Source organism: Zonotrichia leucophrys, chromosome 2 (assembly GCF_028769735.1).
Source record: "Zonotrichia leucophrys gambelii isolate GWCS_2022_RI chromosome 2, RI_Zleu_2.0, whole genome shotgun sequence".
Lineage (NCBI taxonomy): Eukaryota > Metazoa > Chordata > Aves > Passeriformes > Passerellidae > Zonotrichia > Zonotrichia leucophrys.
In genome coordinates, this window is record NC_088171.1 from 57,184,201 (window position 1) to 57,198,352 (window position 14,152).

Below are 14,152 nucleotides of genomic sequence, written 5' to 3' on the forward strand. Positions count from 1 at the left end.
GAATATGCCTCACAACAGAGTTGCTAAATTTGGGTAGTTCAAAGTAATTTGCTGTACCACTTCCCAATGACAGCAGACTCCCATCTGGCCAGCTCAGAGCAGAAGCAGAGGTGCTCAGGTGCCTCATTCCTGTCCATGAAGATATGCCCTGAGATACCTCAGAAATGCAGGGTCCCCTGTGATGTACAACAGCCTGGGCTCAGATGCAAGGGGTTTTAATCCAAATGCTAGACAGTCTCCCCTGCTGTTTTTCTTGCAGGTTAGAGAGCACAGTGTGAGTTGTACAGAATTACAGTGCTGTGAGGGAGTGTGATGGAACTGTTGTTGGTTTGCCCAAGATCAGTCACATTAGTGAGAAGCGTTTGAGGCCTTATGCAGCCATTTTTTGTCTTGTCCTTCCCTTCTGAAATACATACCAGACCTTCCTAAGTGTAAATCAGAATTACTTCACTAAAGTCAAAAGGACATAAATAAACTAAAAATCTGTCCTTCACCTTCACTGTACCTATTCTGCCACATTGGTATTTTAAGATTTTCTCTAAATAATAAATGTGTAACCTTTTGCGTGTTGTTTTGGGGAATTCTATGTACATGAATACACACAGAGCTATTTATACCCATGTATGAAATATGTACACTCACAGGCACATATGTTGATGACTCAGGTCATTACTTGGAGACTTTTTTCTGCCATGTCTCATTACACAACCAAATCAATTCAGAGACAGTATGAGCATTCATTTTGGTTAAAGAATGAGGCAGGATCAGTATGAGAGTGCTACCCCTCTGGTAACACTTTTGGACATGAGGAATTCCAGACAGCATTTCCATAGCATAAACCACCCAGGACTGAAACTGAGGTTCTTGTCCAAAAATATTACCGGAGGACATTGTCGACTTCAAATAGGCAGAATGGGAGAATAGAAAATGAGAACATTGTGTACATTGTCCATTGTGTACCTTGGTGCATTGCCATTGTATCTATGTCGAAGTCTTCCAGTTTTGCAGCCATTCCCTAGAGCAGTGGGTCACCTAATGCCGTTTCTGCTGGCAGAACATGATGTTCAATGGAAGGAAACAATTATACAGTTGTCAAATCATGGACCATATTCTTCTTTGGGCCATTATGATGGAAAAAAAGAGTCATAGCTATAAAGTGAGCCATGTATTGGAGATTGTCTGTGACATTTTTGGCTCTTATGAAACCCTCTGAACTGCCAAGAGAGCATTTAAGAATGGGGATCTTGAGGTATATTCGGGCTGGTTAGGAATCCTGGTCTGATTCTAATATTCAGTCTTGTGTAGATTATTTCTGCTGTCAACTTCAGCAAGAGTTTGCATAGGTTTCCAGGCTCAAAGCTCAGAATAGAAACTAGTTTTTAATATTACATTAATATAAGTCTCCCAGGCTTACGCTGTTCCTGTACTTATAATCAGACATTTGTTAACTGCTATTAGATTTAGCCATAAAGAGTTAGAAAGGAAGAAGCTAGTGATGAAGTAATCATTATTATCAAGAACCTTTTCATTTACAAGGCACACTCTGAAGATGCCAATGATGTCTTTCATAGAGATGGTGTAACATAAATTATCACACCATCACAGACCAAGCAGATGAGCTTCCCTATCAAAAGTGCTCTGCTTCACTAAGTCAGAGGAACTCTGATTGATTAATTAGCTTACCCCTCAGCTTAGACCACCTGGAGATTCATCTGCACAATTCTAAGGTGGCAAGAAAGAGCCATTTATATTCTCCTGGCCTTACTTCCTGCGCAGGACTATACTCAGTCTGGCCATGCTACTGCACTGCACAAACACGGCACTTATAGTTTATTATTGGACGTAATAAAGTAAAACAAATCCATCATTTTCTGGTTGCTGAGAGATTTGAAGCTAGGTGTTTGTTTGGCCAAACTGGGCTCATATTATTGCCAAAGGTCAGGAAAGCAGCACAGACTGTTTTCCCCCAAACTCTATAGTTACTCAGTATGTTTATTGAACTTTGGCAATACTGTTATGGGCTCCTCAGCAGCTCTGTCACCATAATTAAAAAGGAGCAGTTGTATCAGAAAAGACACAGCAAGTTACTGTGGAAAGGTCTCAGTTGAATATTAACTCAGATTGACTTGTGGGGTGTAGAAACACGTAGAAAGTGTATAGGACACTGACTAGTGAATAAACAACATGCAGACAGAACACATAGTGGCATTCTGGTAAGAAAAGAGTGTAATGAAGAGGAATCATTGACGCAATTACAAAGGCAGTGGTAACATATTGATTTTATCAAGGTCAATGATCTCTACTTCTATTAAAGTACACCTGACTTCTTACTACAGAGGTAATTAGATTTTTTGAAGTTAAATATTGATCCTCCAGACTTCTATATAAAAAAGTTACATTTTTTTCAATTTGACATCCCCCACAATGGTTTTAGACTGGCTACTTGTATTATAACCTTATTTAACAAAGATACAACAATTTTCAATGCTTTAAGCTTTCATAATTGATCTTCATATTGTAGCATCTTTTTATGTGTACAAACTAATCTTCCTTTCACATAGAAAGGAAGGGACTTTATCTGAGGGCAGAGCTGGTCTAAACTGAGGGAGGACGTGGCACTGAACTTTTCTCTGACATGTAAAGGTATGTTCCTTAAGGAACTTGTTTCTTCAGTCCAACTATTACATTAAATCAGAAAAAAAAAAAATTGACTGTTAGAATACCACTTCCAATTCCCGGTAACTGGTGGAACTCAGTGAAAAATTTATATTGACACCCATATAAAAAGCTTTTAAGACTACTTGAAATGGTTCAGAGACAAAGTGCCAAGTCTCCTTGTTCCTTAAACTCTTATTGAAATGAATCATATGGAAGATAATTTAGACATTTAAATAAGAGTTTGACTTTATGAGCAGCCATGAAACCCAGTAAGTAATTAAAGATCATGGTTTTGAATGCACAAAATTGGATTTGTTGTCCAGTCATAACAGTCATAACCAAAACCTGTAGAAATATATAACCTGAAGCACACATCAGTGTATTGCTAGTTAAAAGCCATTTTTTTACTGAGAGGTTATTAAATTGCTACACCCATTTATCCAGGATTCCCTAAAGCTTTCCTCTCAGGCTCCTTATGAGGTGCTCCTATGATCAGATTGAATGACAATTATGCTGTACGTAAATCTGTTTCTGGACACTGTAGACAGACACTGATCTTGCCTCTGTCCAGGAAAAAGTCATTGCCACACTGAAAAATGGAAACCTCCAACACTGCAAAGGTACCACTTTCACATTACCATTATAAACAACATATGAAGAAAGTGTTCCAAAAGGCAAAAACCTTAAAATTGCTGAAGAACAAGATTGTACATAATGCTTTTCAGGCACTGAAAAGTTTGTTTAACAGACTACAAAGGATTCATATTGTCCTTGGTTTCTGAAGGTTTCAGCAAAGGTTTTGCTGGTGAAGGGGCTGGCAGACATGCTACACTGAGGACACTGGTTTTGTCTAGGTTGGAGAAAAGGAGGTTGAGGTGTGACCTCACAGATTCCTGAGAGGAAGGGGAGACAGGAGTCCTAATCTCTTTTCCTTGGTATCCAATGCCAAGGCATGGGGGAATGGCTCAAAGCCATGTTCATTGTGGGAGGTTTAGACTGGACATTAGGAAGCTTTTATTTACCAAGAGGGTAAATAAAATACACACTGGAAAAGACTTCCTGGAGAGGTGGTTGATTCTCTTTGCCGGTCAGTGTTTAAGAGTCATTCCGAGTCATTTACCCTTAATTACATCCTGTAGCTTTTAGTCAGTCTAAAGCGTCAGGAGTTGGACTAGATGAATATTAAAGATTCCTTCCAACTGAAATATTCTATTCCTTTCTATTCTAATCTGTTATTTTCTATTCTACTCTAAAGTGTAGAGTAGATAGATAGATAAAATGCCAGTTCCCCCTATTTACCCTATCACAAAACTCAGGATTCTCAGTGGAGACATGTAATTCCTACTGAAATAAGTGGAAATAGCTCTGAGGCACTTTTGTAAAGTTAGTGCAGTTTCACTGGATCCCTCTGTGCAGCTTTATACACTTGAAGAGATAAAGTCCACAGAATGTGTTGCAGTCTTTCCATTTCAACATCTGTGGCTGCCCAAGGAGCTTACTGGGACAGAATCACTTCTCCATTTGCCCACTGTACCATAATGCTTTCCAGTCCCAAAGGAGGCACTATTCTGCAGAGGTTAGTTCATGATGAGGCTCCCTGCTCATTTTAGACTTCACATTAGCAATTAAAATGTTTCACTTCTATTTTCCTATCAGAGCTTGGTCTGATCAGCAACTCTTAGAGGACTCCTGATTGACTTGCCTATATACAAAACTCAGACACAGGAAGGATAGTTTATGTGGATTTGAATCAGATTTGTATTTTTATGGAGTTTCATCCATAAATAGCTTGTAATTTGGGCCCAAGTCTTCTAAATCACTTAGGAAACAATTAAATCCTTTCCCTTTCTTTGGGCTTTTTTGATTTGCTTTTTTCTGTTTTTTTTTTTGTTTTTTTTTTTTTTTTTTTGTTGCTTGGTTTTTTTTTGTTTTGTGCACTCCTTTTATCTTCCTTCTAATTTATTCTTTCTACATGAGTCTAAATTTAGGAAAACATTTTCAAATTTGTGTCCCTCTCTTAATTTCCTCCTTTCATTCTCCTTTTGCTCCTCACCACCATTTCCATGCTTCCTCTGGCTCTTCCTTGTACCTTATAATGCTTCAAGCGGCATTCCACCACAGGTCATCAGACAGAGTAGAATGCTGAGTTCTACTTGCCAGCTCCTATTTCTTTTTACGTACTTGGAATGACCCTCTGTGCCTAAAAACATCAGACTAGTTGCAAGAGCAGGGAGAGGGCCTCTTAGTGTTCTGCACGGGAAAGACTGCACCTAGCCCTTGGAGAGCACCTAGCTTGGAGACTTATGCAAGATTTGTGACTTTACAAATTAGATTTCACATCCAATTCAAGAAAATATGTTAGGGAAGCATATGAGTTAAGGACTGGTTCAGAATACAAGTTCCCTTCAGGAGAACTGTTTGGCAACATCCTCAGACTAGAAAATGAAGAAATTAAAAGAGCAAAAATTGAGGAATTTCAGTCTCTCAAAACAAACCAGAAGACAAAGGGAGAAAGGTGTCCATTTTTGTCCCTCTGTGTATATTATTCCTTGGTAAACTGAAAAATAATTCTATTATTTCCCTTTTCCAGATGAAGCCTCCCCAAAATTCCATCTCTTTGAAGTGAATTGAAGTATTTGCACTGGAATGAAGGGGCTGAAATTTGAACAAAACATTATCCTGTTTTTATATTACCCACTTTTGCTGGTTTTGGAAGTAAAAAAATTCAGAAAATGTTTAATTTAAGGGAATGCAATAACCTAAGTATGTTTTGTATTTTTTAAATAAATTTAGAAAGAAGATTAAATTATCTCCTAAAATGAGATCAACAAATTATCTTTCAAGACATAAGCCTAAAGGAGGGGGAGTTTGATACAATATATATGAAGATATATATTAACATTGCTAGAATTGAGTGCCATCTTGCTTTATGCAACAAATGAGAGGAATTGTGTGTAAATATAGGCCAAAAGGCTGTATCCAAACCTTTGAAGTTATTGTTCAAAATATCAAGTAGACAATGCTGAGGATAAAGATGATCATTCCAAGGAATGTAAATTTAGTGAAGGAATTATTTATAATGAATAGGTCTGAGCTCAGGAGACAGTATGCATCATTCTTCAAAAGATGCAAGAAGCTTTCAAGGTGTCACTCAAGCCTCAGTTTTTGTGTTTCCTGTTCAGACATAAAATATGGCTACAGATACACAGAGACCAAGGTTCATCACTGCAGATTTCTACTGAGCTCTGATTCTTAAATTAATATTGGACTCTTTTCTGTCTTATCTCTGTACAGTTATGTCTTTCCTATTCTTTGTAACATTCTGCCACCACTCGATAAAGAGATGGATCTGTAAGACGTAAGATAAACCATTACTAGCAGAAAGAACAATTTACAAATCTATTAACTTGTCTCTTGAGAATATTTAGCAAGGTTCTAGAAAAAAGAGAAAGAAAATGCTTTTTAGAAAAGGGGGAAGCTGTTTCTAAAGAGTTTTGCAGAAACGGCCATGTAAGGTAGACATAAAGATGATGCAGCTACAGACAGCACTTGCAGACTGTGAGATTCCATGGAAAAGGACACAAAAAGTGAGGACAAGCGCAGCAAGGAGTGCCAAGCACCAGCTGGGAGGCAAGGCCATGTGGTTTTGAAGGAGTCCAGCGAAATTATGTCAGCAATTTTCTCAGCACCCCAAAAAGCTTCTCATGCAGGTTCATGCTGCTCAGTGTTGTCTGCATCATTGCCCTGCTAGGAGAGGTGATATTATGTGCCACAGTACAGCAGGACAGCACAAACATTGTTACACCATGTCAAGACATCACTGTGCTCTGTACTATATAAGGAACTGGCTTGCTGGACCTGCAAGGCACAGAATGACTGGCCTGGTGGGTTTGTTCACCAAGCCACAAGGTATGAAAACTAACTACAAATATTCAAAATGAGGTAAAGATTAGTCTGTGTTTATAAAGGGCTGAGACTTTTTTTTCCCAGCCACAAGTATCTCAAAATAGTTTTTGTTTAATTCTCAAAATGTTACTGTAGGAACTTCCCCTGGGAGTTTAGAAAATAAATAGCTTATCCTGGACAGACTATTTATTTCCAAGATATTTACTCATGCAATCCATGTGATTGTAGTGTGCCTCCATTTCTCAAGCTCTCTTTCAGCTCCTGGGGGGCACATAACTTGAGCCTAGCAACTTTATCCATATACTGACAGACTGCTACTTCTAAATTTTGAACTGGTAGCTCCAATTCTCTATTCATAGTAAAACTATTAATGTGGCAAGAGAGAGTGGTTTATGATTAGGTTTGAAATACCCAGACTGCCTGGAACCAAAAGTTCAAATTCCTGTGAGATCAGTGCTTTTGCCCCTCTGTCTGCTCTAGATGCACTCTACAAACCCAGGTCATCCACATAAAACTGTGAAATTAGGTCTGTCTCATCAGCTTCAAGGTCCACAGGTCATGCTTTGTCAAAAGGGCCACCCCACGATTTGTGCACATGCTCCCTCACACCTGTTCTTGCTCTACAGCATTGTGATAACAGCTGTTTACAGTCAGCTACCACAGAGCTGACTTGCAATTCAGGACTGGTGTAGTCCAGCTGCTTTTCAGTTGATAAAAATTACAGTCCTCCACCTAAACCATACCGTTCCAAACCAATGGAACTCTAATCTAAGAGCTGACACTTTGAAAGCATATGCTTCAAGATAAAATGCTGTCATTAGCTGTTAGCTGCAAACACCATAACGTTCACACTGAAATTTACAGTTTTTCAGCTTATTCTCACTTCCTATTTTCCTAAAATAAGAGCTTTTTCATGGCAGCTTTAACATTAATTTCCCATTTATTTTTTGAACGAGAAAAGCAGTGAGAAAATAAAATCAAGATGGCAATATACTCCATCAACATACATCCATCTTGCACCAGATCCTCAATGTGCCTTATACAGCCATGTGAAGCCAATTAACCACTAGAGTATTTTTGTGATTGAAATAGGCAGCATACAGCAGAGATTAAATACCAATAAATATAGCATATAGATAAGCTGGCTAGCCCATTTTCCTATGATTAATTAATCCTAGATTTCTATTTAGTTATTTATTCATTTGGAAGCAATGTTGATACTCCCTAAAAATGCTAAACATGTTAATTAGGGAGTGTTTGTAGCAAAGGATGGCCAGGATGAACAGGTTTATAAGCAGGGAAGTAGCAGCTGAAGCTAGATTACTTAAAAAAGGAAGGAAGGAAGGAAGGAAGGAAGATATCAGCTAGAACCTGATAGATCTGGTAAGTCTGCTATATTTTGTCAAATTTCCTGTAAAATGCATTCTCTGTGATACACTTTGATATTCTCAAATAGTTTATATTTCTCTGTTGTTAATAGATTTCTCTCTTTTACCTATAGTGGTGTTGGAGCAGGAAAACCTGTTGCTTAGACATATTTATCTTTCTAAAACATAGAGAAATGTGAAATAAAAAAAATCATTGTTGTTTTCTACAAAAGCTTTGTTTGAAAAAATTGTTAAAAAATACTTTAAGAAAGAAATAGCTTTTAATTGACCATTTAATGATGAAGGGGAAAGTGTTAAAATACATAGCTGAGGACAGGTTTGGGGAGGAGTGCTGGGCTGTAAAATCCTCCTTACTCCCTTTGTAAGCTTAACCATCTACACTTCTATGATAAAGACTAAAGGAAGTCAATCTGTTTAAACAGAAAAGGAAAAAGGCAGTCTCTGTAGGCTGAGTGCTGCCTATGTAACACAAGCTAGCACTTCTAAGAAGTGAGAGAAGAAATGAGTATCCAAATAAAAATTATTATGGAGTACACCTCCCTCTTTGTGAGGGAAAAAAAACCAACCAAAAACAAATAAACGCCTGACTTCTGCTGTATTGAAGAATCAATGCCCTATGTCTTGCTTCCTGTGTGTTTAGAAACACAAAGTGGATGTGAAACTCTACTAGAAAACTTAGACACTACATAGGTGCAAAACATTGACAAAGAATGGAGAACTAATACCTTTTACTTCAGCAAATATACTTCCCTGTCTTCTTGTGCCCTGCTTCATGGTAGTCCTATTTTGCCCTTCCAAGGCTGCAATCTACATACAGCTTAGAATATGGGGCAATCAATCTGCATGAAATATCTGAACAACCTAATGAAAGCAAAGATTACAACAATTACTAGGAGTACTTAACTGCTCACCTGATTTAGGTATTTATCTTAACTATACCTCAAATCAGATATCTTCATCTTGGGCTTTTCTGCCCAAGAAGCAGAGTTTATTTCTTTGGGGGTTTGCAAATGGATAGGGATAATGCTACTTGCAAAAGCAAGCTTACCATTGTAAATTCAGTTGAAAATATACTTGCAAAGAACGTATATTTTTTAGAATCAAACTTAGGGTCAGCTGAAGTAAGAAAACTGTCAAGTAAATAGAAGGGAATTAGATGTTTGTGAGCCCCTTTTCAAGGAATTAAGGGGAAAAAATAGCAGTTTGGTTAAGAGATAATTGGTGAATCCAGAAATTCTCTGCCCATCTCTTTAGAGCACTTGATTTCTTGCTACACAACAGCAGTCCTTCTGCCATCTGCATATACAGTGTTAGCAGCTGAAACCCCAAAAGTATATTATTTATCCACCTGGAAGGAGGAAACACTATCTTAATGATGTTGCAGTTAATTAAAGACCTTTAAAAATTCTAGCACACTTGGAGCTCCTCATGCAGAAGGCTGAGAGAAGAGTAGTAAGTGTTGGATGTGTGACCAAATGTGTTCTCATGTTCTGTTTTCAATATGGCTCTTCTAAATGCCTGAACACTGATCTATATAAAGGATAAATTCAATGTAAAGACAGAATATAGACATGAAAATAGAAACACTTCAGATTTGATTTAACAGCTTGCTGCTAAAAAGCAGCTTACATTGCATCTTTTACAGCATGAACAATGACACAATCTTTTTATTTTCTTAAGGAAATAAACCTGACTTCAAGATGTCAGAGGAAGATGATTCTTTTCTGAATGTTAAAAGATCTCTGAAAAAGAGAACGGTGAAACACAGCACCCCAGTGGACTCAGTGTTCTCAAGAACAATTCCATCTTCTTTAGATCTGACAAATCAGTCAATCAAGGACCAAGATGCCACAAAGAGAGTTTATGGCTCTCCAATGCCAAAATCAAATCTAAGTAGATCATTATCTCAAGTAACATTAGTACGTGCTGATGTATACATCCCTCCTATGTCCCCAAGACCGCTTTCAACAGCATTTGATTTGCAAGAACTAAATAAAGAGAAAAGCCAAAGCTCTCGGCTTGTGTTTTCTAGAAGGAGGCTTTCCACTGTGTTGGCCTCTGATGAATCAAATCAAGAGCCAGCTCACAAGATTGTCCCAAACATAGAAACTCAAGCTACCACCAGAGCATTTATGGATGCTGCAGTAACTCCCGAGAGTGAACCCTTACGTCTTGCTTCCGGAATACCAGGGATAAAAGACCCCCCAGTAGCAAAACCCAGAAAGAAGAAAATTAATAAAACTCTTCAGGTAAAGACTTTCATTTAGTTATTCAATAGCTAAGTTACACAAACTTCTGCCAACACAGAATATATACAGCTATTTCAAGTAAAGTGAAAATAGTTTACTAATGGAATATTTCCATAACTTTAGCAGTGAGGACATCTGTTTATGAATTGCATCATAACCTGTTAAACTCTGTGATACCATTCCTAATCACAGTCAGAATGCCATGCAAACTTCCAAACTAGCATTTTCTGCTTCAGCTTGTGAGGTTGTATGACTCATTGTGTACCCAAGTGGGAAAGTATATTTTTTAATATATCTTTCTTTAGAGGATATTTAAGAATAGGAAGAAATCAGTAATTGAAATTCTAAAGTTTCTTAATGTCAGCAAGTCAGATCAAACTTAAGGAACAACTAATTTACCCCTTTTTCTGTTAAATCCAAAAGAACGACAGTCATTCCAAATGGGATCTTGTGAGAAGTCCTTTTAACTAATGTAGGGTTTTCTGGGAAAAGCTTAGATTAACAGATGCTCTGCAGGTGTTGGTTGTCTGTTTCAGAAAACTCCATTTTCTGAAACTCTAATTATTTGCTAAGGGCTTGTGGAAAGCCCATAGAAAGGATAGGAAGGCTGCAGAGTTAGACTTTGAAGGTTGTCATGTCAGCATGAAGCTGTTAAATTCTGTTTTGCTTTGGTTTTTTCTCTGTATCATATTGTTCTTGAGTGTGTCAAGAAAACTTGACAGCTTTGAGAGTTAAAGCTTCTTTGCTTAAAACAAATGGAAAACTCCAGCCAAAATTTAGTTGGGTCATAAGTCCTTTGTGTAGGTTGTTTGTTTTTGAAAGCAGGTTGTATCTGAATAGATTAGCTTGATTAAACAATATTTTTTCTTCTGTAACAGAGAAAGAAAGAAAGAGAATGGCTGCTTCGTCAACTTGAAAACATTGAGGAGGCAACTAAACATGAATTGACAATTGAAGAAGCTTGATTGGGCTACATGTGGGATAAGTGCTGTCACATCCATCATGTGGAAATGGCGAGTTCCAATAAATCACACTGTTATAGTGCCTGTTAGGCTTCCTCTTTCCTTCCAAAAGGATCTTTTGCTGTTGTTTATTTGTTTTGTCATTCTTTCCTCTTAAATCCTGGAGTAGCCAGATATAATTTGAGAGTTAAGAAGAGGCTGTCTCTACAGGAGAGTTAATGTTAATTTGTAATGGATAAAAGGCTTAGAATAAAGAAGGGGGTAAGAACTTAATGTTTAAGAATCATTCTTCAGCCTGCCACAGCGATCCCTGGCCTTAATCTTTCATGTAGCATTTAAGTCTTACAGGCTTATTTGTCTTTCTTAACAAGAAGTCACTAGACAAAGTCCTAGTGGCCACATAGAGTGTAATCCTAGTTAGCCAAAGGAGAATCTCTTTCAAAGCTGATACAATTTGGAATGTTTTTGCTGCTACATGGTGAGATGAGGAAATACTGAGAGGCACCAAGGATGGAGGACTTCTTTAGAGATTACCAATTAATGACCGCCTATTTTGAAGTTTTGGTTCAAAATCAGTTTGTCCCAGCCTTAGATTGTAAATTCAACTCACTGTTGTATTGGAGATACTTCCTCAAAACTCACAGCCAAGGATTAAGTATGGCGTTTCTGGCTTTTTTCCCCTCTGGAGCTGCTGCATGGAGGTCAAGAAGGGTGTCTTACCTGATAGCTGTATTGTCAAAATGATAATGTAACTCAAAGAAATTTTCTGAAGCATCAATCAAGATTTGATGCAAAAAGCACAACATTCATGTTAATTTCTACTGCTGTCTGTTATTTAATCTTTAGATTATGCAGGCAGAGTTTCTAAAGTTATTTAGAAATTTTTAAGTTGTCTATGGAGTGTCAGCAGCAGGAATCCAGAACAGATTTACCACCTACATAGACTTATTTCTGCACTTGTGTGGCTGTAGCATGTGCACTTTTCTGGTTTATACTGGTTTTGCGGCTGTTCCAGGCACTAACTACCCCAAAGGGGAGATGTCCCATTTAAAGAAGCTGCCAGTTAAGAATGGATGCAAGGGATACTTTTGCATTTCCTTTCCACAAACTGTAACTTGTTGTATCTCACATCCAAAGTGGCAGAGAAGGGCAAGTATATCCCATGCCAACATTATGAGACAGGCCAATCGATAGCATCTGTGTTACACACCAAAATGAAAGAGTGGAGTGGTGGTTTTACAATCTCTCTCAGGATTTAAAAGGAATCAGGATGTTTTTGCTAATGATTCTTGAAGTGAAATTCTTCAGAGTTTCTCAGGAGAACAGCCTTATCCTCAGACCTGGCTTTCTGTGTAGCCAGGGTGATGGTGTCCTTCAGTTCATGAGCCAAGTAACGTTCACTTGGTTTCAAGTTTAGTTAATGTTCTGGAATTTGTTTGTGTGTGTTACCCTGGCTGCTTGTCTGGCCTCCACAGGTTCCTCTGGCAACCAAAGAACTCCTGGCTGGTGTAGATCCCAAGCTGTTTTTGAGATAAAATAGGCATGGTTGCAGATGTGCTGCTATTCCCCCTGAGCCTGCAGGCATTTCATCAGTATCTGTGATTTGTGCCAGGGGCTGAACTAAGATCAGGCAAGTGCAAGGTTTGCGTGAAACCCTCCTCTACCCCTGGGAAAAGCACAGATTAGTCTGGCTGCATGACCCAATGCTTAATCCAAATGACCCAGTTCTGTCTCTTGTTTATTTGTACCTTCCCAGACAGTCAGTTCCAGTTGCTCCTTCTTCAGGTTTCTCATCCTAGTCTCAGGAAGTCTTGATACTGTTTCTGCTTTTCTTTCTCACTGTTGCCTCTCAAAGTCAATCTTGGCTCCTGTCCATCCAGTTTCTCAGTCTTCAAATTTCTTCATTTAATATCTTCTCCAATCTGGTCTCTAGCTCTTTCCTTCTTTATAAGACACCGATGTATTTCGTCTTTAGTGCCTGCTCTTCACTGTTAGATTCCTTGCCCACCTGATACCCTCTGATATCTGACACTGGTCTTCTGCCAAGACTCAGACTCTGTTGTCACACCCCAAAGTGGTTTTGTCTACTTAGGTTGATGCCCTCCATGATGTTAGGCCAAGTGGAAAGGTTGTGTGGGACAAGTTCCAGACCTTAGGAGGTGTAGTTGCTGCAAAATTCCTTCTAAAATCCTGCTTTGAGCTACATTAAATGCAAGATTAATCCAGGGAATATGGCTACTTAATGTCTCAGGTATCTTTGGCTTCATTCCAAGTGTAATACAAAACTTCTGAAATTCAGAACACAGTAAATGATGGGAAGGTTTATCAGGGAGCAATGGTGCCACCCTGTCAGATTCATGGAGCTAGTTGGTGCCAATAAAATCCCAGGGGAGGAAAACAAATTGTACTGAATGGTAACACAGAACTGACTTTGGGTGTTTCCAAGTTTTCAAGCTCTATCAGGCAAACAGACGCAAAAAAGCAAGGGGACTCATGATTTTGCAAACTACTTCTATTTCCTCTCTAAAATGTTAAAAAATAAATAGAAAAGACTGTGTGATATTTGTTTTAGAATAATTTAGGGTCCATGAGTTTGCAAAAGTTATAAAACCGCTTATAGAATTTAATGAGAATATCAACACAATCAACTGGTTCTTCAGGGATTTTCCAACACGTGTCTGACATTCTGCAACCACAGTATCAATGGTTAATTGCATGTAACAATCTCAAGGAATTTCAACTGGCCCTATATAGTACAGACCTTAGTGAATGGTATTCTCAGAGAAAGATTTGTGTCTAATTTATAAATTCAGGATGCTAGAAAATGTGAAACTAAATATATCAAATTGCACTTACAAAACTATACTGCTATAACTATAGTTCACATGTAAGAATGTCCATAGGGGAAAAAAAAATTAAAAAACCCCACCAAACAAACTCTTCTTTTTCTGTATTTGTTTACAGAGCTTGAACTTCCTTTCATTTCTCC

At 38.1% G+C, this 14,152-nt stretch overlaps 1 protein-coding gene across 1 annotated transcript; it reads left to right on the plus strand.

Moving 5' to 3' along the window:
- The first annotated feature begins 7,303 nt into the window (after positions 1-7,303).
- On the plus strand, positions 7,304-11,247 carry CCDC201 (coiled-coil domain containing 201). Its single transcript, XM_064703396.1, has 3 exons — positions 7,304-7,947; positions 9,633-10,201; positions 11,080-11,247. Exons 2-3 carry the CDS (start codon positions 9,653-9,655, stop codon positions 11,164-11,166), a joined length of 636 nt encoding a protein of 211 aa, XP_064559466.1. The 5' UTR covers positions 7,304-7,947; positions 9,633-9,652; the 3' UTR covers positions 11,167-11,247.
- Positions 11,248-14,152: the final 2,905 nt, after the last annotated feature.

What these genes read in the sequence shown, in the direction of transcription:
- CCDC201 (XM_064703396.1), top strand. Translation starts at nt 9,653, where the DNA reads ATGTCAGAGGAAGATGATTCTTTTCTGAATGTTAAAAGATCTCTGAAA. An exon ending in AAATTAATAAAACTCTTCAG is followed by an intron (nt 10,202 to 11,079) that starts GTAAAGACTTTC and finishes CTTCTGTAACAG; the next exon opens with AGAAAGAAAGAAAGAGAATG.